Here is a 27,909-nt window from a genome sequence, read left to right on the forward strand (position 1 = left end):
AATTACGCGACATGTTCGATCGAGCTAAATCGAACCTCCCAGATGAAATAGCCGAGCTATTAACATTGGAATCTACAACGTGGCATTTTATACCACCACAGTCACCAAATTTTGGAGGCTTATGGGAAGCTGGAGTACGGTGCGCTAAAAATCATTTGAAGAAAGTTATCGGGGATAGTACTCTTACATACGAAGAGCTAGCTACTGTACTATCACAAATAGAAGCATGCTTAAACTCGCGTCCTATTTCCGTAATTAGTAATGAAGCAGATGACCTTCTCCCATTGACTCCTGGTCATTTTTTGGTAGGTGAGTCTTTATTAAATGTTAGTGATGAGAGTTATATTGACTGTAATACTAGTAGATTAGATAGATGGAAGTTAATTCAAAAAATAGTTAGAGACTTTTGGCAAAGGTGGTCTAAAGAATATTTATGTAATTTAAATCAAAGATATAAGTGGCAATCAAAATTGTATGAACCAAAACTTAATGATGTTTGCATTGTAAGAGATGATAACATTCCACCATCTAAATGGATTTTAGGCAAAATTACACAGAAACATGTTGGACCTGACAATGTAACTAGGGTTGTTACTCTTAAGTGTAAAAATGGTTTTATAAAAAGACCCTTAAGCAAAATAAGTGTACTTGAAAATGATTGTGGTATTTAGTTAGGTTTAATTTTATAGTTTAAGTATATTAGATTGTCTGAGTAGTTCAATTCATCACAAACTGTTTAGTTTTTTTTTGGATTTTGTATTTAATTCTGTGAGATGTTCACGGTGGGCGGTTCAGTAATTTATTATGAACCAGCTGTTCTATGTTTTCTGTAAAATTATATGTTGTTAAAATGTTTAGAAGGCTCTTAGTTTTTAAAGGATAAATCCTTGGTGGGCGGAATGTCTAACTGCGTTAACTGATTTTTGATGTTACTCATATAAAGTTTGTATAAAAATTGATAGATGGCGCTAGTAGTTGTTTACTTCGCGCTAACAAGATATGTAACGTTTTGCCCTATTAATTAGTTGGTTTGAATTTTTGTTGTTGTTCTTTATCAGAGTGAATATAGTGTTTTAATGTGAGTGTCAGTGTTTTAATAAGTGAGTGTGGATCCCTACGCAGGTAAAATTGTACACAGATATAGAAGCATTACTCGGCCACGGGGCCGCAGTCATAGTGGGCGGCGATCTTAACGCCAAACACTCCAGCTGGAACAGTAGAGCCACAAATAGAAACGGAATCTTATTAGATTCGCTGACAGACAAGCTGAACTTTTCAGTAATAGCACCCGACGAACCAACACGTTATCCGGATAACGTCGCGCACCGACCCGACATTCTAGACGTTGCGTTACTTAAGAACGTAACGCTCAATGTAAATTCAATCGAGGTTTTTCACGAATTAGAGTCAGATCACCGGCCCGTCGTCCTAAATCTAGGCCCACCGGTTAACTTTCAACCACCGACGAAAACAGTGATCGACTAGCTACGGCTGAAAATGGATCTCGAGTCTATCAAGTCCGACCTTGACCTTATACCGGACGTCATCGACTCGGTCGACACGGCTCACAGTGCTATCTCTCATGTGACGTCACATTTACAGAATAGGATCAAGGCCTGCTCTAGGCAGGTTCCAACGATGCAACCGCATCGCCTAAACCTGCCTCCAGAGGTCAGGAACTTACTCACACAGAAGCAAAGAGACACTAGACTTTACGATAGGTATCCGTCGGTCGAGAATAGGCGCCACCTCCGCTACCTACAGCGGGTGGTACGGGAACGTATCGCGGAACTCCGCGGCGAACGTTGGGACCGCTTGCTTGGCAACCTTAAGCCATCACATGTGGCTTTCTAGAAGCTGCCTCGCGCGTTCAAACAGGAGCCGCCCACTGTCATGCCTCCTTTGGACAGACCGGGACTGCAGCCGGCGCTCGATGACGATGAGAAGGCTGAATGCCTCGCCGATAGTCTTGAGAGTCAGTGCTCTCCAAATGCAGTAGCCGACCCGACACACGTTGACGAAGTTGATCGTGAAGTTGAACGTCGCTCCGCTCTGAGCCCTTCAGGCGATGTAATAAAACCCACCTCTTACGAAGAGGTGAAGCTAATCATTAAGGAGCTTCACTCCAAGAAGGCCCCGGGGCCCGACACTATAAACAATAGGGTTCTTAAAATCCTACCCTCGACTCTTATTACTTTATTGGTTACCATTTTTAATATTCTATTGTCTAATAGCGCGTTCCCCGAACAATGGAAGGATTCCATTTTTATCGGTATCCCAAAACCCAATAAACCTAAAGCTAATCCGAGTAGCTATAGGCCTATTAGCTTAATTAACTGGATCGGGAAACTTTACGAAAGATTAATTCTCGCGCATCTTAATCATTACATCGCGGAGCTCAACCTGATACCCGACATACAGTTCGGATTCAGAACCGCTCACTCGTGTCCCCAGCAGGCGCACCGACTCACCGAGTACATTCTCGTACGGCGACAACTTCACGTGTTTTTCGATGTCGCGAAGGCATTCGACAAGGTATGGCACAACGGCTTAGTATTCAAGCTGTATCAACTGGGAGTGCCAGACAGGCTCGTGCGCATCATACGAGCCTACCTTACTGATAGCTCCTTCCGATATCGAGTAGAGGGCACCCTATCCTCACCCAGACCCATCAAGTCTGACGTGCCACAGGGTTCAGTCCCCTCTCCCACTCTTTTCTCGCTCTTCACGAGCGACATTCCCAATTTTCCGAGTGTCCAGCTCGCTCAGTACGCTGCGATACGGCACTCTACTTTGGCTCCGCTCTATTGAACCGCTCAATCTTGAGCAGGAACATTAAAGTGCTTTAAGCCGCCGTCGATGAACTGGGCAACTGGTTCAGAAAATGGCGGATTGAAGTAAACCCCACGAAGAGTGCAGCGGTACTCTTCGGTAACGCGAATAGCATCCGCGCTAAAAAACGACCGACCGTGGGTGAAAGATTACAAATACTTAGGAGTCACGTTCAACAGCAATATGAACTTCAAGAAACATATTGTAACGGTATGCAATAGAGCCCGATTTGTCCTCAGTCGCCTTTATCCACTTGTGTGTGGGCGAAGCAAACTCCCGCTCAAACACAAAGTGACGCTGTACAAAACCATCGTACGGCCCATACTGTCATACGCAAGCGTCGTTTTCGCGCACACCCGACCGAGCTACTTAGGTCGTTTGCAAGTAGTTCAAAATAAATTCACGCGCATGGCAACCGGAGCCCCGTGGCTCATCCGAAACGTTGACCCTCACCGCGACCTACAGCTTCCGACGATAGCTCAACACTTTAAAGAGATCTCGCGACGCTTCTTTGACAAGGCGCCTAACCATCCCAACATCTTGGCTAGGAAGGCATGCGGGTACACCCCCCTTCACCATAGTCTCAACCCAATAAGACGTCCCAGACACGTAACGGTAGACCCGGATGACGACATCACCATCGCGAACGCGACACCCACACAAACACCGACACAGACACGCACACACCGCCTTCGCAGGCGTAGGCGCGGTCAACCACCGCAAACCACTGGCACTCGTCACTCTGACGATGGCCAGCGGCCCGCACCCTAGATACACCACACATTGTTTTGATACCCGACGAGACGTTAGTCCTCGCCCTGTAATCGTTTCACTACACTCACTCACACACGGACTGACTGACGGACTTACATACACCACTTACACAATCACAAACACACTCCACAAACAGACACAAACACAAACATACATGCACACTAACATTTACACTACTTACACAGATACAAACATACATACATACAATCATAAACACATACACACACACTTACATACATTACACTAAACATCACCACACTCGCCGGCGAGTGTGTTCTTCTCATCTTTCATCTTCATTTCATCTTCATTTTCATTTTCATTCTCTCTCCTTCCCACAAGCACACAGCCGGTCTGAGGTTCGAGTCTCCTTAGGAGACGCCCCGCGACTGTTTTTGCGTAGTCTTTGCGGCCTCCACGGCCCACGTCCTACTTCGCTGTGAAAGCCAGGGCTGCTAACAGCACAGAGGAGGTTTTAGTCGGTATGGGGCGTCCGCTTACGCGGACACTCGAGTCTGACATATTACGCCCCGTTCCGGGGCGTAAATACGTAACAGTATTTCCTCCTCTCAAAAAAAAAAAAAAAAGGCCCACATACTAGCGCTCTACAAAGCGCAGGTCCGGTCAAACATGGAGTATTGCTGTCATCTCTGGTCTGGCGCACCCCAGTATCAGCTCGATCCATTTCACCGCGTGCAACGCAGAGCAGCTCGAATTGTCGGGGACCCAGTGCTCTGTGAACGGCTGGATCACTTGTCGTTGCGTAGAGATGTCGCTTCATTGGGTGTCTTCTACCGCATTTATCACGGGGAGTGTTCCGAAGAGCTGTTTAACCTGATTCCTGCCGCCGAATTCCACCTTCGCACGACACGCCACAAGTTAGGATATCATCCTCACCAGATGGTCCATCCAGATGGATGTGTGGCGGTCCTCCACAGTGCGGTTTTCAAGGAGCTTTCTTCCACGTACTACAAAGCTGTGGAATGAATTTCCTTGTGCGGTGTTTCCGATACGATACGACATGTGTACCTTCAAAAAAAGCGCGTACACCTTCCTTAAAGGCCGGCAACGCTCCTGTGATTCCTCTGGTGTTGCAAGAGATTGTGGGCGGCGGTGATCACTTAACAACAGGTGACCCGTACGCTCGTTTGTCCTCCTATTCCATAAAGAAAAAAAAAAGTGCGGTTTCAAGGAGCTTTCTTCCATGTACAACAAAGCTGTGGAATGAGCTTCTTTGTGCTGTGTTTCCGGGACGATACGACATGGGTACCTTTAAAAAACTCTTACCGCCAGCAACGCTCCTGTAATTCCTTTGATATTTCACGAGAATGTGGGCAGGTGACCCGTACACTCAAGTGTCTCTTCCATAAAAAAAAAGACAACGCAAAATATGCAAGAAATATTATATTGTATTCATTTCAATTTTAAATATAATATGGGAGCGGTACAAGGCTACTCCAAGTATTATGAGGATTTCATAAATATAGGTAACTTTACGAGTGAAAGGTTGTACTCATAGAAGCCCTTGCATATTCATTGAAGCCCTCTTAATAAACGAAGAGTAAAAATGAGCGGGTCTCGTCATAAATCACCGATAAAGATGTAAGGGAGTTATTAGTATGGAATGAGATATAAAATATATTCATCAATTTGTAGCTTATCTGTCGATTAAAATATGTTAACAACATTTCAATACGATTTTTAGAATCTGTTAGTTGAAGAGGTTATTTTATAAAAAGCCAACGAACATTGTCAAACAATATATAAGTTCAATTACATGCTATGTTATATTTGTTACGAATTCTTCATAAACAAAGACTTAGACTCGAAAGCTTTCACGAAAAAAATAACGGGTAACTGTAATTACTATAATTACTGACACTATTTTAGAAACAAAACAATACAATAATGGACTTTCAAAGGGAGTCGCTGGCCTCAATAAACGAGGAGTGAAATTTTCGAGCAGTGCGAAAATATCGACCGCGCTAGAAAGTTATCGATATGATGACCACATTACACCTACTGACCATATTGACTATAACATACATATGCAATAGCCTTAAGGGTGAATAGCTAAACTTTATAATAAAGTGCCAGTCGCTGTTCAAGCATTATCTATAAATAAATTATACATGTTTTATTAAAAAATGGCTCCGTCGTGAATTCTATTACCGTACTGCTGAGCGATACGACAGCCTGGGACTAGATTATGATCATTATTTCATAGCAATAACTTTTGAAATAATTGTATATTTTATTAAAAAAGAGTGCAAGAAAAGAATGCTGGAAGAGTTTCTTGCGTGGTTTCTTCTCTCTCAGAGCACCATTAGTTTCCGAAGTGATGATAGTGGTTCAACTGACGTTAAAAAGAATTCTACAGTTATAAATTTTGAAAAAATAGATGCCTTTATGCTTTTTACAAATATTTTTTATAAAGCTAATTAAGTGTTAGTCTTACGCTCTGTTCTTAGTGCTCGCCTTGTCAAACTCTGAACTCAAGTGCGGAGTGACGATGAATCCATGGAATAAGAAGAAGTTCCTCACTCTTGCAGTTTTTGATACCGTTCCAAGTTTTTCTATCGTTAGAGGTCTCTGGTATCTAAGCCAAAATACAAAGATTTAGTATGAATATATAAAAGCAGAGTGATCAGAAATTAAAAGTATAAGTATATTTTATTTGAGAAATGTAAAAAAAATGTTCTGTTGTCAAATATTGTCATAACAATAACACGAAGTACAAATTTTAGCATATTTTGTTAATTTATAGAACTCTCAACTTAGATTAGGGATTGGTCTCCGCTGCGCTCCAACTAGATACCGCAGGCGTAGTCGCAAAGTGTGGCATTTAATACTACCCTCTTGGGCGAAGTATTAATTGCAAATAATAAAGTATTAAGGCGTACACTCGAGCAAGTCTCAAACAATGTATGACGTTGACGTGCCAAATGTTCTGTTAAACTTTGCTAATAATTTAAACTAAAATGTCGGGTTGAAAAACTTAATAATAAAAAATAAAACTACAAGAAATAAAAAAGACACTGGGATAACACAATATCATCAGTATGTATTTTGTATTTTATTAATTTCAATGTAAAATAACACGAATTTGTAAGATACAAATTTTGAAAGAAGCCTTAAGTGTCAAGATTCCACGCACACAGGCATCTAATAGTTGCCGTAATAAAAAGCTATTGTTCTTAGGTAGTGCGGTATCTAGTTGAAGCGCAGTGGAGACTAATCCATAATCTAAGATTGTTAATATAATCCTAATCTTTTATTTGAACATATAAAACCTTTCCAGATTAATTCTTTGATACTGATTGTAAGTTTATCATGATCTAATTCATGAAATTGACTCAAGCTGTTTACTAGCTGACCTGACAGACGTTCTGTATATAATAAATTAAATAATGTTTTTATATGAATTTGTCAATAATATATCATAACATCAATAATTACTTCGTAAAATATGCACCCTGCTGTCGTAATGAAATTGTTTCACAGCAGAACTGTCAAACCGTTCGCCAATAAATTCTCTCGTAGAAATTATGTATGGACACATCAAAGGAAAAACAAATTTGTTGTTTTTATTTAATTTAGCAGCATTTTCCTATTTATTTACCTTTTAAACCTTCTCTGGACTTCCACAAATAATTCAAGACCTAAATTTGCCAAATCGGTCCAGCCGTTCTCGAGTTTCAGCGAGACTAACGAACAGCAATTCATTTTTATATATATAGATACACTAGAATCTTCTTTACTTTAACTTGAAATCATTTCAATCGTTGCTTGCTTGTATGCCAGTGTATTCCCAAAGGACTTAACTACAACAAATTTCTGAAAACAACTTAAACAGAGATAAATTTACTCTGAACTTGAATTTTATATTATTTGTGTTGCGCAAACACTTCCTCTTTTTTGTTTTGCTTACATTATAACGCGCTTCGTAGAGGGAACTTTTTTTTTTATATATAAGAGTGAGCAAACGGGCAAAAGTCTCACGGGATGGGGAGAGGTGAGGCATCCGCCCATGGCAACAACAGGTGTGTTTTTTTCTTGAAGGTACTTAAGTCGTATCTGTTCGGGAAAACCGCAGCCGGTAATTGATTCCACAAAGTGGCTGTGCGAGGCAAGAAATTTGTGGAATGCCAGACGTCTACGTGATGCGGGTGGTACTTTGCACGTAATGTCCGGTGGTGGAATTCGGCCGCTGGAATCAACCCGAACAGCTCCTCTGAGCTGAGTCCCCGTGATAAATGCGGTAGAAGATGCAGAGAGAACCCACATCTCTACGCTATGCCAAAGAATCAAGCCTATTGGAGATGACCTGATCATCGATGATTCGAGTCGCTCTTCGTTGTATGCGGTCAAATGGAAGAAGCTGGTACTGGGGAGCACCCGCCCAGAGGTGAGAACAGTACTCCATGTGAGGCCGAACTGTTAGAAGAATTTCATGTAGAGCTTAACTTAAAAGTGAAAGATGCAAATTTAACACTTTTTTGTATTGTTAAAGAAGATTTTCTTTATTTCATTTTAGTATAGCATTACATTAGTTCAATTGTCAATTTTATTTCCTTGCTTGACAGCCTGCTTGCATATTGGTATGTGCGTTAATTAATACTCTTAACCTACACAAATATTTTTTTTTTAATAATACTCTTAACTCTTAAGTTTTTACTATAAACGGATTTGGAAAAAACTTTTACATTTTTTCCAAATCCGTTTATTTTTGGAGCTCAATGTTAATATACAGATATTTTTTTAATTGATTTTATTGGCATTCAAAAATGTTGAATAATACTACTTAAAATTTTGTGAGTGAGTTTTTGAATTTATGAGGTTCCTCATTTCTCCTTACAAAATAAATATAAAGTCCAAAATGAAGATGTTGTATAATAATGTAATGATGATTGAAGATTCTGAGTCAAAATCACGTAATAAAATAGTCTCAAAGAAGTACTACACTCTGGAACGTTATCTATGTTCAGTGAAGACAATATAAATAGGAAGAGGGAAGTGTGCGTTTTATTTTATTGACAGATGAACGCTTCAGTAGATACAAGCATACTGAATATTATTGTCCTACAATATACTCGTAAAATTGACATTAATTATGAAATTATATTTTTATAACATTAATATTTCTAAAGATTTAAATGTCATATTTTATTTTGAACTAAGGATTAATATAAACACATAAAATGTGGCAATACAATAAATGAAATAATTTTATTATATTTTGAGTATCCAGTAAATAAAAAAAACATGTTATTAAAAATTTTCAATACCAATTATTGTGCTTTATATTACTGATATATTTATGTCAGTCATTTGTATTTTTTTATGTTCATGTTTTCATTAAAATATTTTAGTTAACGTCAGTCGAAACATTATTAATATAATTTAATACACTGCTACCGAGAAAACACAATATTATAACGAGGCAGATACAATAAACCGGGCTGGTGATATCTACGATTCCGTATTTGTACATTAATTACTCGATGTCTCAAAGTTGGAGTATTGTTGATAGATATATTTAGCAGACTTTTAGATTTATTACGATATTGTTCGGTCATCTCACAGCGTTTTCTTTATGACGGTGGCTTTTGTCAAATTAACACGTTACTAGTGAGACGTCACGTCCCCGGGCTGCCTATCAATATTGAAGCGGCGGCCATTACTCAATATCGTTCAAGTGGAACTGCCCAATTTACAGCTACACTTAACTGATTTGATTTAATCCATCGCTGATACCCGATCATAATAAACGGTAATTCTTATTTGATCAGAATGTCTGTGAATTTTTACAAAATACTTGATTGACTCACCATTAATTGGTCGCAGTTGTTGCTAAGTAACAAGCTCTTTATGGCACCTACGAGCACTATACAATTAAGTTAGTAAAAACCATCGTTGAAACATATATAATTCTTACATTATATGTTTAATACAGTACCCACTTAACGTCTCATGACCAGATCGCCAGTTTCAATCATTTTTCAAAATCAAATCGATTTTACCGGAAGGACAAATTAGCATAGGGTTCACCTGATGGTAGTTGATCAACGCGGACAATACTCTCTTGTATTACCAGAGGAATCACAAGAACGTTACCGAACTTATGAAACGTCAGATATGGGCGAAGCGTATATGTGAATTCGAAAACATAATATTGTTTCGTGGCGGGTGAGGATCGAACCGATAACTCTGTGGTGAGAGTCAACGATTCAACTTTTTTCACAACTGACCTTACTTCTAAAGTAAAAAAAATATATGATCACTAAATTAATAGCTTATCTGAATATGATCCAAGACCTCAGGAACGCACCGTCATTGTTCTTTGAAGCTGTAAAAAATATATTATATTATTTTAAATTATATACAAAAATACTCAACGTTTTAACTTACTTGTGTAAGTCAAAAAATGAAAGTATAGAAAGTAATAGTATAAAAAATAACTTAAAGACGAGTGTAAAAATGCATTAATCCGCTCACAATATAAATAATATATTATGTGAGTACCTACTTTAACAACATATAAAATAAAATCAACATTATACTTCTTAAATAGAAATCCCCGATAATTATGTTCACCAGGCACCACACGAGCATGACCCATAGACCAGTCATCGCTTCCCACGCACTTATCTTAGAAGTTAACAAACCACCTCACGACACCACCACAGTAATGCCTTTGCGACATTGCCACGGGAACGAAACCAAATAATTTGAACAGCAGTTAAAGCCATAGGTTAATATTTATTCAATCATATCACTATTTAAATAAAAAGAGAAATATCAGAAAATATTTTATAGAATAAAAATATGTTTTAAGCCACACTAGATAAAATACTACAGTCCACTGCTCACGGAGCTCCCGGGGGATTGAGAAAGATAAATTTCGTAATAAAACGCTTTTGTTTGTTCATCCTTTCAATTTCTACAAACAGAAAGTTCAATAACAACAGCATTTCGACCTATTTGCTCTATCCAATAAAATAATGATGTATTATACGAGATTGTCTCACAAATTTTTAATATATTATTTTTAGTTCTGAATCTTAGTGAATATAATTAGCATGTAATAAAGAATGTACTTACTAAAGAGTGAGAGTGACAGGTCATTTAGGTCAGACATAATAAATAGGTACATCGATACATATTTATTACTAAACTTAATCTTACAACCCTGTGAAAATCTCAGCCCTACCTTCGGGCTTTCTAAAGAAGTATACATTTATAAATTTAAGTGTTGGCTATTGTATATTATTACTAGCTGACCCAGCAAATGTTGTATTGCCGATATTAAAATCGCGATACAAAAGTAACTGTTGATCGTAGATGGGTGAAAATTTGAAGTTGTATGTATTTATGTTTTAACGCTGACTCATAATCACTCACTCACTCATATCAAGAAAATTAAAAAAAAATTGTTTGGACTACCCTTAACATTTAGGGAGATGAAAAATAGATGTTGTCCGATTCTCAGACGTACCCAATATGCACTCAAAGTTTCATGACAATCGGTGAAGCCGTTTCTGAGGAGTTCAAAGTTTAACAACACGAGAATTTTATATATTAGAAGTATAGGTTTCAATTTCAATTATTGTTATAGTAATGCGATCAAGATTTAAGTTTAAGTTCTGGCTGGTGTTAGCTGTATTCTAGAAACCGTCATAATACGTAAACGTATTTATTATTATTATATATTTCATCTATTTTGGAAACACACAGGTGACGAATTGTGAAAACTTTTTAAGAATAAGAATTTATTGAGCAAACTATCCTACAAGTAGATCCTATCTAGATGAGGTTATATTTAACCACAAAAACTTAACCAAATATTTATTGGTTGCAACTTTAATGCTTAGTAACAAGCTCTTTGTGGTACCTACAAGCACTATATAATTTAAGTTAATAAAAACAAGGATTTAAGGGATTTTTTGCTTATGCGATGCCCGGGTTTGATACTCGCCTACCACGTAACGTCAGATACCCATTCGAAATAGTATGCCTCAGACTTGAGAAAAACGGCCGCAAGAAACGCAGCGGCCTTCTTTTGTAATTAAGTTACAATATATTGTGGTACAATATGTACAATATAGTACAATAAAATTTACAATTAAATAGCCTGAAAGTGTTCGCTCCATTCCCAGTCTGTGGTATCATTAAGAAAATGTTATAGTAACGAAAGTCAAGATTAAAAAGGTATCTAAAATCTAACTTAAACGGGAAGTAGATAAAAGTAACCAGAATGATTTGTCACCAATATATCACTGAATACACCTGACCTGCAATAACAAAGAATTATAGCTTCGTTAGTTTTATTGTTATTAATTGTTAGTTTTCTCCCATATTGGGTGGTATTCGATATATCGTATAACATGACATTTTTGAGGTATGAGAAATGTACTATTTTCTTGTTATACGTAGTTCACACTAAAAGTTTTGCGTTACTTAAAAAAACAACATGTTATAACCAAAATATTATGTTTATTGCTTTTCAAAATACTTTCCTTTACATTTTAAACTTTTTTTCATGCGATAGAACCATTTTTAAAACAGGAGGACCACAGATCTGATTTAGTCATGTTTTCTACGTGCTGATTGAACGCTATCACTGTCTCTTCGGAATTGGTAAAGGTAAAAGGAAACTTCTCATCAAATATTTGATTTTGGGAAATGCAAAAATTATAGGGTGCTAGGTCGGGGCTATATGCAGGATCGGTGACGAGTTGTACTTTTGCGGAAGCTAAAAATGACTTAGTTTTGTTGGCCGTATGTGAAGAAGCGTTTTCATGATGAAGGAGAACGCGGCTTTTTGTCGTGTTTCGTGAACTTTTTTTAACACCCTGGGTAAACAAATAGTAGAATACCACTCGATATTAACACTCTTTTAATCTTCAAGTGGAATTGTGCAGATGTGACCCGTAAGCTGAGAAAAAAAATGAAATCATTTTTTTACAAACGTTTCTCGCCTGCCTCACTTTGTTGGCCTGTTCTCATTTTCAAACACCCATTCACAAGATTGCCGTTTTTTTTTATAAAATATAATTTAATAACATTAAGTCCCAGCCACTGTTCCAGCGTTATCTATAAAAATTTATATTTTATTAATTGGTCTCTTTAGCTTCCTTTAAGCTTTTAGTCTTACTACTCAGCATTGGAAGTTAACCTAAGCGACCGGACAGATTATGGTTAGGTTATGGTAGTATAAATCTTATTTGACTTGCTTTATTGTTAAGCATTAGGTACAAATAAGTTTTCATTCAAGTTGTTGTTATAAGCTTACCGTTTCCTGAATTCTGATCTAAAATTGTTCAGACCAATATATAAAAAGACCTATTATTTGTACAAGCGTGTACATCAGACGTGTTCCTTGGGGACACTAGAACAAATTGCTAGTGAAATACTTGGAAATAAATTAACTCTCAACTTTCTAGCAATCTATTTCCTATTTCTTGCGCGAAAACAATTTCCTTTGTTTTGTTTACGTCGTAACAAGCTTCGTAGAGAGAATTAGTTAAAAGAAATATATTTGTTGTTCAATCGGGTGAGTTTATAGTTATAGTGAGTAATCTTTAAATTTAAATCAGCATACTTCATAATATAATAAATGATAATAATTTTCACTTTTAATTAGATGTATGAGATTTTTTTATCAAATATTTTTTTCATGAACCTGATAAAATATTTCTGATTGTTAAGACTTTAAGTTAAGTTTGAACTTTATAAGTGTATATTTCAGTCTCGTGCCAGATTTTGGCGACTCAACATCTCCTGAGGATGCCTCGTATAGAGGCGAAACACGTGTCGAATTGTTTAAAGACAAATATTGGCAGAATTAACACTAAAGAAAACTCAAATCATTTGAATATGTGTCTATTTGTCAAAGACTATACCTCTATAATGTACGTGTGTCGTGCAAGCAAGAGTGAGAAGACATTTTTCTTTATGTAACGGTGTGGAAACCATATTTGCCGTGCTAAATTACAACATTACATTATTAACTACAAAACGATTTGTAGTAAAATTATTGACATGCCTATAATACAAAACGTCTTACTTTTAATAAAATTCTCGTAAAATATCTTTATTTAGATATTTTCGGTGTGTTTGAATTCATGCTGTACTCAATAACTCTTTTTTATTATTTTTTAATTTACATTTTTTTTCTTTACTTCCTCGTTTAAGGCGTTGAGTATGTTTCTTGCATCACTTTACATAATATATTGTAATTTAAATGATTTGTAAAAAGATGAAGCTGTAAATGTTGATATAAAAGAGTGGCAATGAGTGTCTTGCCACTTCTACTCATTAAAACTCAGCCCTTTTTGAAGTGGCGGTGGAAAAAAAAAAAAAGAAAACTTTTGACATTCAAATGTGTCATTTACTCGTCCTACGTGAATTATTTTGACCTGATTTTATTTTATTTATAAAGAGACATAATATTTAAAAACAAGTAAAAATAGTAAGTAGATAGATGAAATAAGTATTCTTACGTTGAAAGCCAACGTAAGAATAGTTAAAAGATCTTAAAAGTAAAACATCTTAAAAGGCTAAATTTGAGATATATCATTAAATATGTAGGAAATCAACAAAACAGGATTCGTTTTATTCGAGTTGAGATCCGGGCCAGACGAGGGTCAGTTTTCAATTCTTATTTAGTCCGGAGCGTTGATTATATCCAAGCTTATGTATTTCGAGCCTTGTGACCAGGTGCAGAATCTTCCTGGAGAGTCTCTATCTCGACCACATATGAAACTTCTTAGTTTATCCATAAAGCTTGTTTGCTAATTTGTCTTGTTGCTTCTAAGATATAGTATGATACACAAACATGCGACTGATAGAGATTTTGAGGTGTCTTGATAACGACCGACAGTACTTCTGTTTTATTAAAAATTCTATTCCTTATTGTGATCTAACATAAGATTGCGGGAAATGATCGAAGCATAATAAACGTGTTTCAAAATTAATTTAAAAGAACTAAAAGCTAAGTTTTTAAGATATTCATGGCCAAGCCAGATAAAATATTAATAATATTTTGGGTTTATTCGTGGCGTTATAAATAGACAATTACGGTTTACATGTCACAGTTAATACATACCGAGCTGCGTTAATATTTAAACGCAGTTAACTGTGTCATGTATATTATATTTACGACGTAGATTATTTTACGTAAAATGACTCGAAAATCTTCCATTTTCCACTTTGTGTATCTTTTAAGAAGATATTATAAAAGATATTGGATTGAGTTCGTGGTGTGGATTGATGAATATGCAGAACATAATGTAGAAGTATTATATTATTAACACTCACGTCATACAAAATTAATAATACTCATAATCAAATACAAAATGAAAAATGCATCGACACTGAACACACAAAAGTAATAATGCCTCTAAGGAGCGCTAAAACTAAGCAAGAAATTATTTGTGTAAACATAAATGAGCTAATGGTCTAAATATATAGTTTTATTTTATGAATTGCTATCATTATGGGTAGCTTCAATTATGTATTTTTGCATCTAATTCAAAATCCAGAAGTATAAAAAATTATATTGGAGATATTAAAAAAAGCAATATCATATTTATTACTAAAATGTTCATTTCAGTAAAACTCTAACAACGCCGTGGTTATTTAGAAAGTACATTAAAGGAAATTCTGGCAAACAACAACAAAATCCTACTTAATTCTGTCAGTCTGCAGTGTTTGATAACAAAGAGCCCTCGGTTCACGAATGGTATCGTCTCTAAGGTAAAACCTTATTTACATTATGAATTTCATTTACAAGAAACCGTCATTAAACAGTCAATTTGAAATTCAATTTAAATTTCATCTACAACTGCGTTAGTAAATAAAATAATACCAGCTTGTTTTGTCGAGTTATATTGTTGGTTTATTAATTACTAGCTGACCCGGCATTTTAAATTATTTTTAGTGTTCGACCGTTTTTTCTCCAACTTACTTTTTAAGGCAGACTACCACTAAAAAGTCTTTTCATTTTTCATGTTAATATAATAAAGCATATGACACTCACAAAAAATGTAGCTCTCTATTGGTAACAGAAATTCAAAAATTAGTTTAGTAGATCCCAAGATTATCATTATTTGAAAGTGTTTTATTTTGTCGTCAATATTTCAAGGTTTTTATACTTTATTGCTATTCGGGACGGAGACAAATCCAACAAATAAAAAAAACATGAAAATCAGTCAAATCAGTCAGTTCAAATAACACATACATAACACAATAAATGTTTTATGTATGAAAACTGGAACTAATTATTTTTATCATGATCTCATTTATAGGTATTATAAACGCTATAGTTTATATGGATAGATAGATACGAATGTATATGATGCAAAATTTAAAGATAGCTACTGCAATATCCATAAACGATGTTAAATGATTTGTTTCGGTCAGCATTAACATGTTTGTGATTTAGAAACATGTGAGCAAGCCACTTATGCCTGCTACATCCCTGCGATTTGTTGATAGTCACTGAAAATGCAACGAAAAAGTGATGACGTGCTTTGCACAAAGGTGCCTATGATGCAGTTGTGCTGCAGTTAGTGGAAGCTCTGGCCGTGGTTGAAACCACCGTGTGATGCGCTAATTTATAATCTGCTTGTTACCTCATTCTGGTAAACAGTTGACCATATCGGCTGAAAACGAATCCGAGTTGATCCTGTTGCTTAACCAACGAAGTTGGGCACCTCATTCTGGTGAACTATTGACCGTATCAAAACAGGCCGAGGAAAATCCTTTATAAATCTTTGAGGAAATCCTTCGAGAAAAAGTGTCTGGAGCGTGGCACTTCTGAGCAAAGCACGTCATACTCTTTTTCGTAGCATTTTCAGTGACTATCAACAAATCACAAGGATGTAGCAGGCATAAGTGGCTTGCTCACACGTTTCTAAATCACAAACATGTTAATGCTGCTCGAAACAAATAATTTAACATCGTTTATGAATATTGCAGTACCTTTAAATTTTGCATCATATACATCCGTATCTATTTATCCATATGAACTATAGCGTTTGTAATACCTATTAGTGAGAACATGATAAAAAAAATATAATTCCTATTTACATACATAATACAATATAGTTATTAATTAGATCTAATTTACATACATTACACAATATGGCTAATAATTAGTTCCAATTTACATACATTATACACGATATAGATATTTGGAACGCATAGTTCATTCCCAAACCGATTCAGCATTATCGAACGTATTTATACACCAGCAACAAGCATTCATAGAAAATAGATTCACCACGACTATCTTGTTGTCATTTACTGAATAAAATCCTCAGAAATGGATGGGGTCAAGTAGATACCATATTAACCGACTACAGTAAGGCATTCGACCGTATCGACCACTTACTACTCTTGAAGGAACTATACTCAGCAGGTATCCACGGGAATCTACTCCGTTGGCTTACTTCTTATATTGATAGAAGATCACAGGCTGTGGCGGAAAATGGCAAATTTTCTAAGTGGTTCACAATGCCTTCTGGCGTTCTACAGGGATCTCTCCTTGGCCCCACTCCTTTTTAACACATTTTTAAACGACATACACACCAGTTCTAAGAACACTAATTTCTTGATGTACGCTGATGATGTAAAAATTTACAAACAAATAAACAGCCCTGATCAAAGTTATATCTAACTAACTAACTAACATCTATTCAGAGTAATAGATAAAGATTATTAGGTAATTGATTCGGTATTGTTCAAGAGCACATAGCAAGTATTACTTAAAAAGAATATTCAATATACAGTTTGTACTGTGCCACGATTTTATTAAATATGTTGATTACAAATAACAGATGTGAAATGTAATACCTTCTGTATGTATCAAATATAATAATGTTTTAATAAGTGTTTCATTGTTACAGTTCTATCATATGTTAATCATCGATTGGTTATTATGGACGAAAATCACTGGAAATGCATACTTTTGTTATTTGTACTTTGCTGCAATGGCGTAAGTATTGAATACTTTTATTTATTCTACACCTTATGACGCAATTACTGGGTTTAATGTGGGTCGTGTATTATGTACTTATATATACGGGTGCAAAATGTTATATGACATGATTTCTAACGTGTTCATAATTTGTTTGTGAATTGCATATTTTGACGGATTATGTTGCTGGTTGGTTACAAAGTTGTTAACTCATATTAATAATTTTGTAACTAGCCAGCAACGGCACCAACAAAACAGCACAGAAGATTTAGTTGGTATACAATTACAAACAATAAATATTTGTCCGTAAGTGACAGCCATAATTTTTTTTTTCAAATTTATATCAATTCATAATAATCTCTACGTTCAATTCATGTCGTCATCTCAAAATTGATACTTTTAATTTATACTCACTCACTTATAAATAATGCGATACTTCGTCGTCATTTTTTTATTAGACAATATCGCCAATTAAACAATTTTATATTATTTTTTATGTCTTGTCTGATATGAGTTAGATCATGTGATTGGCTAATGGATTTGTTATATAATAAGACTATTTACTGCACGCAACTTTGTCCACTTTAATTTGTAAGAAGGCATCGTTGGGAAGTCATGAAAATTTCGCGATAAAATGGACTCGATGTCCTTTGCTATTTATTAAAATTGTCAAGTATTTTGAGATTTAATATTTCCTAACACTGTTATTGTTAGGAGATGTAGAGTCTCGCCTGCTCCTTGTTTTAATCGTGGAAGATCAGAAAACTAGAAATTGGTGTGTAGTGAAAACTTGTGATTGCGTAAGTGATTGACCTTATTACATAATTCTGTCTTTTGGTTTGTTTTTTTTTCTATGACAATAAGGGACTAGACGAGCAAGACGTTCAGCTGATGGTAATTGATACGCCCTGCCCATTACAATGCAGTGCCGCTTAGGATTCTTGGAATACCCAAATTCAACAGCGCTCGTCACCTTGATACATAAGATGTCAAGTCTCATTTGCCTAGTAATTACATTAACTACGGCGCCCTTCAGACCAAAACACAATAATCTATACACATTACTGTTTCACGTCAGAAATAGGCGCCGTTGTGGTATCCATTATCTAGCCGGTATACTGTGCAAAGGAGCCTTCGACTGGGGTGTACTTGTGTGTCATTGTTGCCGTGGTTTTCAGCAATCAGATATTTAAACGGTTATGATTTATATAATACAAGTCCCGACCCCGCAAACCTTGTTTTTCCATACAAATTAAGAAGAAAAAAAGCCCGCTGAGTTTCTTGTCCCCGTTCCCGTTTTGAATAAAAATATTTGAATTTGAAAATTTGAATATCTCCCGTCCGCTTGTATGAATTGTCATATGTTATGAAATGACAGAATTATTTGTATTGCGAATATATAAAGTATGGCTAAGATTTTTAAAGACAAAAATTATAGACTTCGTATAAGTAATCACAAATAAATATTTTATACTGAAACCTTTTCCAAAACACGCTGCATCTTATGGTAAAAGTACTATTCCGATCGGTTTAGTTTACTGCGGAAACCTAAACCTACTATGTTTAGGTTTCCGCAGTGACCGAAGGAAAAACGGCTCTACATTTATTATTACATTATAAATGTATTTATGATATAAATATGAAGTTTAACTTAAAAGAAAAACTGGGTTTAGGGCTTTTTTTGCTAATTAAAATTATAATACAAAGACAAACAACATGTTTATTAATGTTACAGGCAATTGGGAAAACCACGATTTCGTTGAATGATGGAAATGAAATCCCAGTGATTGCATTAGGGACAAGCTTGGGACATTTATCTGACGTGAGTATTGTATCGCGTTTTATCTGATAAGTTTAGGTTAGGTTAGTAATGTAAGGTATAATACTAAAATGCGATGCCTGTAAAATGTAAGACCATGAAATAGTTTCGAACAGCATTTTTTTGGAGTCGTTTCCTTATTTTCGTTCTCATTTCTTGAGATCTATGTTGTTTAAGGCACGCGGCACCTTTCGTAGTCCTCCTACCTACCTTTTTTTTAGTACCTATTTAAGTACCTATTGCTAGGTACTTAAAAATGAGTATTAAAATATAACAATAAAAAGCGAAAACGAAATGTTATAGTACATGATATTAGCTAGAAAAGTCCTACTGTAGTTTACAGAACAACCTATTACATTCTATACTAAAAATAAAATTTAAAAAAAAATTAAAAAAGACCTACTTCAAGAACGAAGTATAAAATAACTTGATAAAGATTAAATTTCATATACGTCTTATGCAAACCTAATAACCAACCTTAATTTGGTTAAGGTTGGTTATTAGGTTATATAATATGGATTACCTTATATAATATGGATGATACCTTATATAATATGGATAAAATACTATTATTTGTATGTGCTACATATTGATAAGTTTGAAGTCGGTCCAAGCCAAATGTAATAGCAGGTACCTACACTCGCCAAGCGTGACTGTGAGCGGAATAGCTAGTTGATAATTACAATAATTAAGCTGTTTATAATAATATTAAGTTTTAATTTGGTAAGGGTTTTGCACCGACTTAGCCTTAAAAAAAATTTGGCTTTCTTTTCTCAGGCGCTTGTTTTTATGATCAGTTCTATAAGTTGGAGACTATAATATCAATAAAGATTTTTAAGGTACAGTTGTCTAATTGAACTTACTTTATTATTCCTAAATACAGGGCACTCGGGTGTTACCAGTGAATCATTCACTGGCTCGAGCTGTTCAGTGGGCTCTCGAAGCTGGCTATAGACATATTGACACAGCTTCACTGTACAGAGTGGAAGATGAGGTTGGTATTGGTATGCGGAACTACCTCAGACAGTACGGTGGACATCGAAAGGATATATTTATCACAACAAAGGTAAATATGTCATTCGTTTGTTTAAACGAAATATACGAACTAGATAAAAAAACACATTTATCTAGTGAATTTATTGAACTTTGTCTAATTGCCTACCCCCAAAGATCTCAACACATACCCGTCCTGCGCTGCCCTTATCATACCTATTCCGGTGATCTTGACCAGATCATTAGTCCATCCTGTTTGTCTACCAACACTGCGTTTTCCGGTACGGGGTCGCCATTCTAGGATTTTACTGTCCCAACAGCCATCTGTGCGTCGAGCTGTCCTGCCCACTGTAACTTCAATTTCGCAATAATTTGGGATATTGGCGATAAGTGGGTACATTACTAAAAAATATGCTTCTATAAGCATGAAATTTTAAAAAGTAAAATCCAGGTAAGTGCAGATATTTGTTTGATAAGGTAATTAGTATTGGACATTAATACTTACATATAATAATCACTGTGTTTCAGTTGTGGAATGATGCTCATGAAAGGAAAGAAGTAATTCCCGCATTGAGGAAAACTTTACACGAGTTGCAAATGGAATACGTAGATTTGTATTTGATGCATTATCCAATGGCGTACAAGGTAATAGAAGCCTAAATACATGGTTAGATTTGTTACGACTGGAACATCGGACGGTCCGGTGGATGCCTGCCAGCAATTGGTCTGCCGTCGTACTCGGTACGGTCCGGACGATACTAAAAATAATTTTGTTCGATGGACAATGCGACATACCATCGAATATGGTCTGCTACCGGACCGAGTGTGATGGCTCAGCCGTACCCAATCTCATCAAGTGTTTATACTATAATGTCTTGTGTGCTAACTATATAACAGAGTTCTAGACGGTGATCTCATGCCGTTGCCATATGGCAAACAGGAGGATAAGATACGATCTCTATTCTTTCTACTGCCAATACACAATGCATTGGTGTGGCGTGCGGCGAGGGATAGTGTCGCTGCAACGTTTAGTTAAAAAGGCGTGTAATTGTATTTGCGCTTCGGAGACGTAACGTGCGAGCCCGACTTGCATTCGCTGTGTATCCTTTTTAATTCCAAAGCATAACAGCCACCGTGTTACAACGTCACTGCTCTATATATAATTATTAACAGACCACGTTACGAGACAATATTTTTGTCATCGGCACATCTTTAGAGAGAGTTTTTGCTGCAACTGCGCGATCCTTAATATTATCAATCCCTGAGAGCGATGAGACAATAATTGATGCAAATTATATATCTCTTATATTAATATTTAAATTATTAGGTCAAAATAGCTGTCAGCGTTTGGGTGTTTGAATAGGGTGTGCTATAAGGTATAAGTCAAAGTCAAAACTTTATTAAATTAGGCTTAAATTAAGTAAATCTACCATATATTTGGAAAAAGTTGAGCTAATGAAAAGATCATATAAGAAACTCATCGTCCACTTTATTCAATCAAATAAAGTATTTAAAGACCTAATAAAGAATAAACTTTATAAATATAAACTATCGAATATTGGTTGTATCAACCTTTAGAGGTTCAATTCATTGTTTGTGTAAGGATGCTTCGTGAACATTATAATCGTTATTACTGTCACAATTAGTAACTTTTTAGTATTTAGTTGTTTCTTTAAATAGATATTTTATAATTTTAGGAAGACGGAAGTATTAGTTTAACAGATTATATTGAGACTTGGAAAGGTCTGGAAGATGCAAAAGAAGCAAATTTGGTGAAATCAATAGGAGTATCTAATTTTAATATTACTCAAATGCAACGTCTCTGGGATAATAGTAAAATAAAGCCTTCAGTCTTACAAATCGAGGTTTGTATCTGAATGAAAACCATATTGATAGGAAGGTAATATTTTACATTTTATAGTCATTTCTTATGTTTAAATAGGTATATTAATAGCCTAAATTACTTTCATTATAATATTTACAATATTATTATATTGAATAAAATAAGTTAATCAATCACTAACAAGGCGATATTTATTTTTAAATGGATTGACGTAGTTATAAAATCAGTAAGCTGTTATTAATTATCAAATATTCAAATATTTGGATAAGGCTGAGTCCACATAATATAAAAAAACGACATCATAATTAAGCTTTGGAACGAATGATTGAAAGAAACGAGAGATCCTTATCTGAATTTATTTGTTATTCTTTGTAAGTGGTGAAAAAATTTAAATTGTCATCATTTTAGGTCAACCCCACCATAACGCAGGAGGAGCTTGTAAGTTGGTGCCACAATCACGGTGTAGTTGTGATGGCGTACAGTCCGTTTGGTTCAATACTGGGCCGCAAGCTGAACGCACCTCCACCGCAAGCAAATGATACAGTGTTAGTGGGCTTATCTGGAAAGTATAACAAGACGGTTCCACAAATATTAATTAGATATTTGGTGAGTGGTTATTGAGCTAATCAATAAAACTAAAACTCTGTGTAAGAGTTTGAAGTCATTATATTTTATCTCTTTAGCATACGGAATTCTGAATAGTAATCCTATTATTAATGTAATAGAAGGACAAGGGAATGTATAAGGTTGAATAATCACGTTAATAAGTGATCACTGACGCCCATAGTTTTTGCAACACCTTAAGAATTACAGAAAAAGCCTTTAAAAATGTGTACCTACTTCTTTTGATTTCGATGGTAACTATCTCTTAACTTAAGAAAAAAATTGCTTAATTTTGATCGACAATAATTGTATTTCATTTGCTTACATCGTATTAACATTTACTTACAGTTGGATCGACAGTTAGTAGCGATTCCACGTTCGACGAACGACAAACGTATCAAAGAAAATATTGACGTAATGGACTTTTCGCTCACTACAGAAGAAATTGAAAAGCTGTCAAGTTTTAACAGTAATTACATGCTGAGGACTCCGGCTAAGTGGTATCCGCATCCCCATTTCCCTTTTCCAAAAAAGAATCTTACAGGTTATGAAATAAAGTTTATAATTGATCACAGTAAAGAGGATTAAGTAACAAAATAGATAGTCACATTCGTCTCAATTCAACGTCGCAGTTCAGAGGAAGTCTTAAATATTATTGATTCTTGGTATTTCGATTTTGTGATTATTGTTAGATAATTATAAAATAAATAAAGATAATAAATGGTAAGATAAATATAGGTAGTACATGGGAAAATAACCAGACATACAACAAACAGAGCATTCAACACACTAGAATATGGATTCATCTGGAATGTATTAGAAGTACAAGGACTAGAAAAATATAATAGAGAGGAAGGTTCAATAACTTATACACTAAGAGTTTTGTGCTAATAAAATTTAAGTCTACTGAAAAATAATCTTTTATTACACCGATAACTTTAATGTTAAAAATTTGTAATATTTTTTTAAGTTTTCTCTCTAACTTCTGGGATTAAAATTTACAAATGTAATTGGTGAGAACCAAAATTAATGGACATTGCGGGATTCGAACACGTACCTTTACTAAATTTTACTGATAGGTATCTTGTGCATTGTATCCAGGTTTCTATCAAATTCAAATATTTTTATTCAAAATAGGATTCAAAATCACTTATTGATTGACCCATTCAAAAAGGACTGCGTCAGACCTGAAAAGAATGGGCGCAAGGAACTCAGCGGGCTTTTTTATGTAAAAATATGAATTACAATGTGATATCGTATAATAAACATTTATAATTAAAGAGCCTAGAGGTGTTCGTTCCATTCCCAGTCTGCGGTGTCATTAAAAAGTCGTTTATGCTATAGTAACCTTTCCCACACAAACGTTTTTTAACAATCCTTTTAAATTTCGTAACACATTTGTTTTGTACCGTTCCTGGGATCATATTGTAGAAGCATATACATCGCAAAACAAAAGACTAACTAGCTCATAAAATCTGATGAAGCCACAACCTGAGAGTTGAACAAAGTATACAAGATTTTATGACGATACTTCACTCGAACGGTTAGCGGTTGGTTAGAGCACCGGCACGGAATGCCGGAGGTCGTGAGTTCGAGTCCCGCATCGTTCATAAAATTTTGTTTTTCAAATTATATTTGTGTATTAATCCTAGAAGTGAGGGTTTACACTTTAAAAACACAACAAATTATATACTCTTAAATTGTAATAGTAAAGAAATAATTACGATTGATACCTCGCGCATGTAAGGGAGGTTCTATATCATAATAAACATTAATATTACAGATTGTTGAAATGCGACTATTCCAAAGACTGGACCTACAATATTACAAGAGAACTTCAACGATGGTAAACACTGATCAGATGACATTAAAAGTTGATCTCGTCATCTCTTTATAATAATACTAGATGCTGCCTGCAACTCCGTCGAGCAGCAAAAGTAGTTTTTAAATATAAAAAAAAATAACAAAAAAAACCGACTTCAAAAATACTATTCCAAAACAATAGATAATATGCATTAAAAAGCATAAAAATAATTGCGTATTTTTATACAATCTTATTAATTAGTCTAATTCTTGTTAAAATTGTCCTTCCGCCGCGACCCGCTCTCGCCTACTCACGACTCAAGCACATCTCACCTATAACTATGTATGTAGTTACAAACCTATCTTGGATGACACCGACTCCAAAAATTACAATAATCGTAACAAGAGTTAGATTAATTAACTAGATTGTATAAAAATACGCAATTATATTTTAATTTAATAGTGCATATAATATCTATTGTTTTGGAATAGTGTTTTTGAAGTGGGTTGTTTTATTGTTATTTTTTTTTTATTTTTTGATTTTTAGTGAATTTGAAGTACACTAACTAACAATTTGTCTAAATATGTGTAGATATACTAAATTTTTCAATGCAGCAATGAACGTAAGCGCTTTGCAATTTCATGACAGACAGTTAGAAATTCTGCCACAGATCGCACCCTTACTGTAAGACGTTAAGGAGTTGATTGATCATCATATTCGACTTCGACAATTACTTGACCATAACTATGTTATGGAAGATGACATAAATATCCGGATAGCATAAAAAAGATTCGGCCGAGTATCGTTAATTTGCTCCTAAGAATTGAAGAGTACCGTTACTTTGTCATTCCGTAATCAGAACCTAACCAAACTCTCACCAAACTATCTTTGAAGTATATCCTTTCCAATAAAAGAATAATAATCGAAAGCGGTTGGTATGTATAGCAAATTTAAGACTTTTATGGTTTTCTCATGGATGCCACTGTCAAATCTTGACCAAATTAATGGATACACACGGGAAGCACCAGCTTTCAAATAAAAAAAGAATTATCAAAATCGGTTCACCCAGTCGAAAGTTCTTATGTAACAAACATAAAAAAAATACCGAGGAATTGAGAACCTCCTTCTTTTTTGAAGTCGGTTAAAAATATATTTAACTAGTTGTGAATACCCTCTTCAATGGGTCATTTTTAGTTGTATTGTTATACTTAGTAAATGTTATTAATTTATCACAACTTCACAATTTTTTCATATAAAATACACATTTTATTATTTCTTATTAAATTATTCTGGGATGTTCTAGATTATTTAATAAATTTTTACATCAGTCTAGATTTTTTTAGAACAATCCAAATTATTATAAAATAATGAGTTTCACACATTTTTATAAATGACATGTTTCTATCCCCGTATCTTCTACACCCTCATAGGTATATACTTACAACCACCATAGTGCACTACGGGTGTCTGTACCTATTACGACATATAAACACTACATATGCGTCTGAAAAGTGAAATATAGTGACACACACCATTTTCAAAGATTAAATTTAAAAACTATTATTTAACTTGAATTTAGTATAGTTAATTTAGAATTAGTATTTGTTAACAGACTTAACGTGATGTAGTTTGTTCAAACACGGTTTGTCACATTTTACTTAGAATTTTTTTAAACCCGTTATAGCTTAGCTATAGCTAAACGAAAACCCGCTCCCAATAATTTAGATTAGAATGTCCACATACATTATTAACATTAATTATCAACCCTTTTAATGAATAAGGATTAATATCATAATAACTTTTACAGGCAATATTTTGATGTAATGTGAAATTTCTGAGCAAATGAGACTTAGCATCTTATGTCTCAAGTGACGAGCGCAGTTGTAGTGCCGCTCAGAATGTTTGAGGTTTTTTAAGAATCCTGAGCGGCACTGCATTGTAATGGGCAGGGCGTATCAATTACCATTAGCTGAACGTCCTGATCGTCTCATTCCTTATTTTTTTTTAAAAAGTTAAGGATCTTTAATACTGAAAATATAATATAGCCTTTGTCACTTGGTAAAGATGTATCCTTTTAATGGTTAACCAATTTTTAAAATCGATTGAGTTGTTTTTGAGTATAATCGTAACAAATAAACAGAAAAATAATTTAACAAAAAAACAACCGACTTCAAATACACTATTCCAAAATAATAGATATAATATGCACTAACATTATAAAAAATAATTCCGTATTTTTATACAATCTAATTAATTAATCTAATTCTAGTTACGATTATTGTTATTTTTGGCATCGGTGTCCTTCCGCGACCCTCGCCTCTCTCCTCACGACACAAGTACATCTCACCCATAACTATGTATGTAGCATTCACGACTCGTGGTCACACCAAGGGTTTTACTACACCCTGTTGGTAATTGATATAAGTGATGTGTCAATTTCAATTCTCATGATATCGACATTCTCGATAGTTTAGATAACGAATGATTATGGATAGAAATTGTTTTTTCCTCGTCTTCACACCACGGTTTTAACTACACTATTTTATTAAGATATAAAATTAGTTAAAACGTTAGTGGTGTAATAAGTACCATATGTCGAAATAGGCAAAGATGTTTAACTTTTGTACATAGGTATATACTTAACGAAGTATTTCCATAAAATGGTCTAAAGAAATATTATTATTAATAAGTTTTGTTTGGGTGTTAATAATCAAATTATCACTCTCAATTTGTCTCTTTTTCCTTGGGCTTTTTTCAATGACTATTTCCATATCCTCTTTTAAGACAGTTAATAATTTATTAACTGTCTCATAATTTTTGTTAATTATTTTGTTAAGTGAATAGTGCCAAATATGGCAAACATTATTTGTTCTGTCTCGTTTCGTGTGACCGTAAAAGTTCCATTCTGGAATGAAACTTTCATGTTTGAGCCAGTATTTCTTCATGTACTCTAAAAAGTCTTTTACTTTGCCAACTGAGGCACCCAAATCTTTGGCTTCATTTTTTATATAATCCCATGTCCCATGGCGATAGTAGGATAATAATATTTGCGACAAATGATGCCAAATCAAAAATGGAAACTATAGACGAGTATTTTTGCAATGCTACTTTGTTATTACGTGTCCCACCTCCTTTCGTTCAATTATTTTCAATCCACGGTGATTTCGGGACCACATCCAAAAAGACTCATGTAGTGCCGTTGATTCATGTGCTTATGAGTAATAAAAACGAAGAGTCTTATATAACGTTGTTCGACATCA

At 34.9% G+C, this 27,909-nt stretch overlaps 1 protein-coding gene across 1 annotated transcript; it reads left to right on the forward strand.

Annotated features, from left to right (window-relative positions):
* Nucleotides 1-15,639: 15,639 nt before the first annotated feature.
* Nucleotides 15,640-23,741, forward strand: LOC126966938 (aldo-keto reductase AKR2E4-like). The gene is made up of 8 exons (XM_050811251.1): nucleotides 15,640-15,751; nucleotides 17,517-17,605; nucleotides 19,323-19,409; nucleotides 20,290-20,472; nucleotides 20,928-21,044; nucleotides 22,097-22,264; nucleotides 22,651-22,848; nucleotides 23,194-23,741. The coding sequence occupies exons 2-8, from the start codon at nucleotides 17,549-17,551 to the stop codon at nucleotides 23,431-23,433; spliced, it is 1,050 nt and encodes a 349-aa protein (XP_050667208.1). The 5' UTR covers nucleotides 15,640-15,751; nucleotides 17,517-17,548; the 3' UTR covers nucleotides 23,434-23,741.
* Nucleotides 23,742-27,909: the final 4,168 nt, after the last annotated feature.

Source organism: Leptidea sinapis, chromosome 11, assembly GCF_905404315.1.
Source record: "Leptidea sinapis chromosome 11, ilLepSina1.1, whole genome shotgun sequence".
Lineage (NCBI taxonomy): Eukaryota > Metazoa > Arthropoda > Insecta > Lepidoptera > Pieridae > Leptidea > Leptidea sinapis.

Coding starts and splice junctions, on each gene's coding strand:
- LOC126966938 (XM_050811251.1), top strand. CDS start 17,549: ATGGACGAAAATCACTGGAAATGCATACTTTTGTTATTTGTACTTTGC. Junction 20,473..20,927: donor ATATATTTATCACAACAAAG/GTAAATATGTCA, acceptor ACTGTGTTTCAG/TTGTGGAATGATGCTCATGA. Junction 21,045..22,096: donor ATTATCCAATGGCGTACAAG/GTAATAGAAGCC, acceptor TTATAATTTTAG/GAAGACGGAAGTATTAGTTT.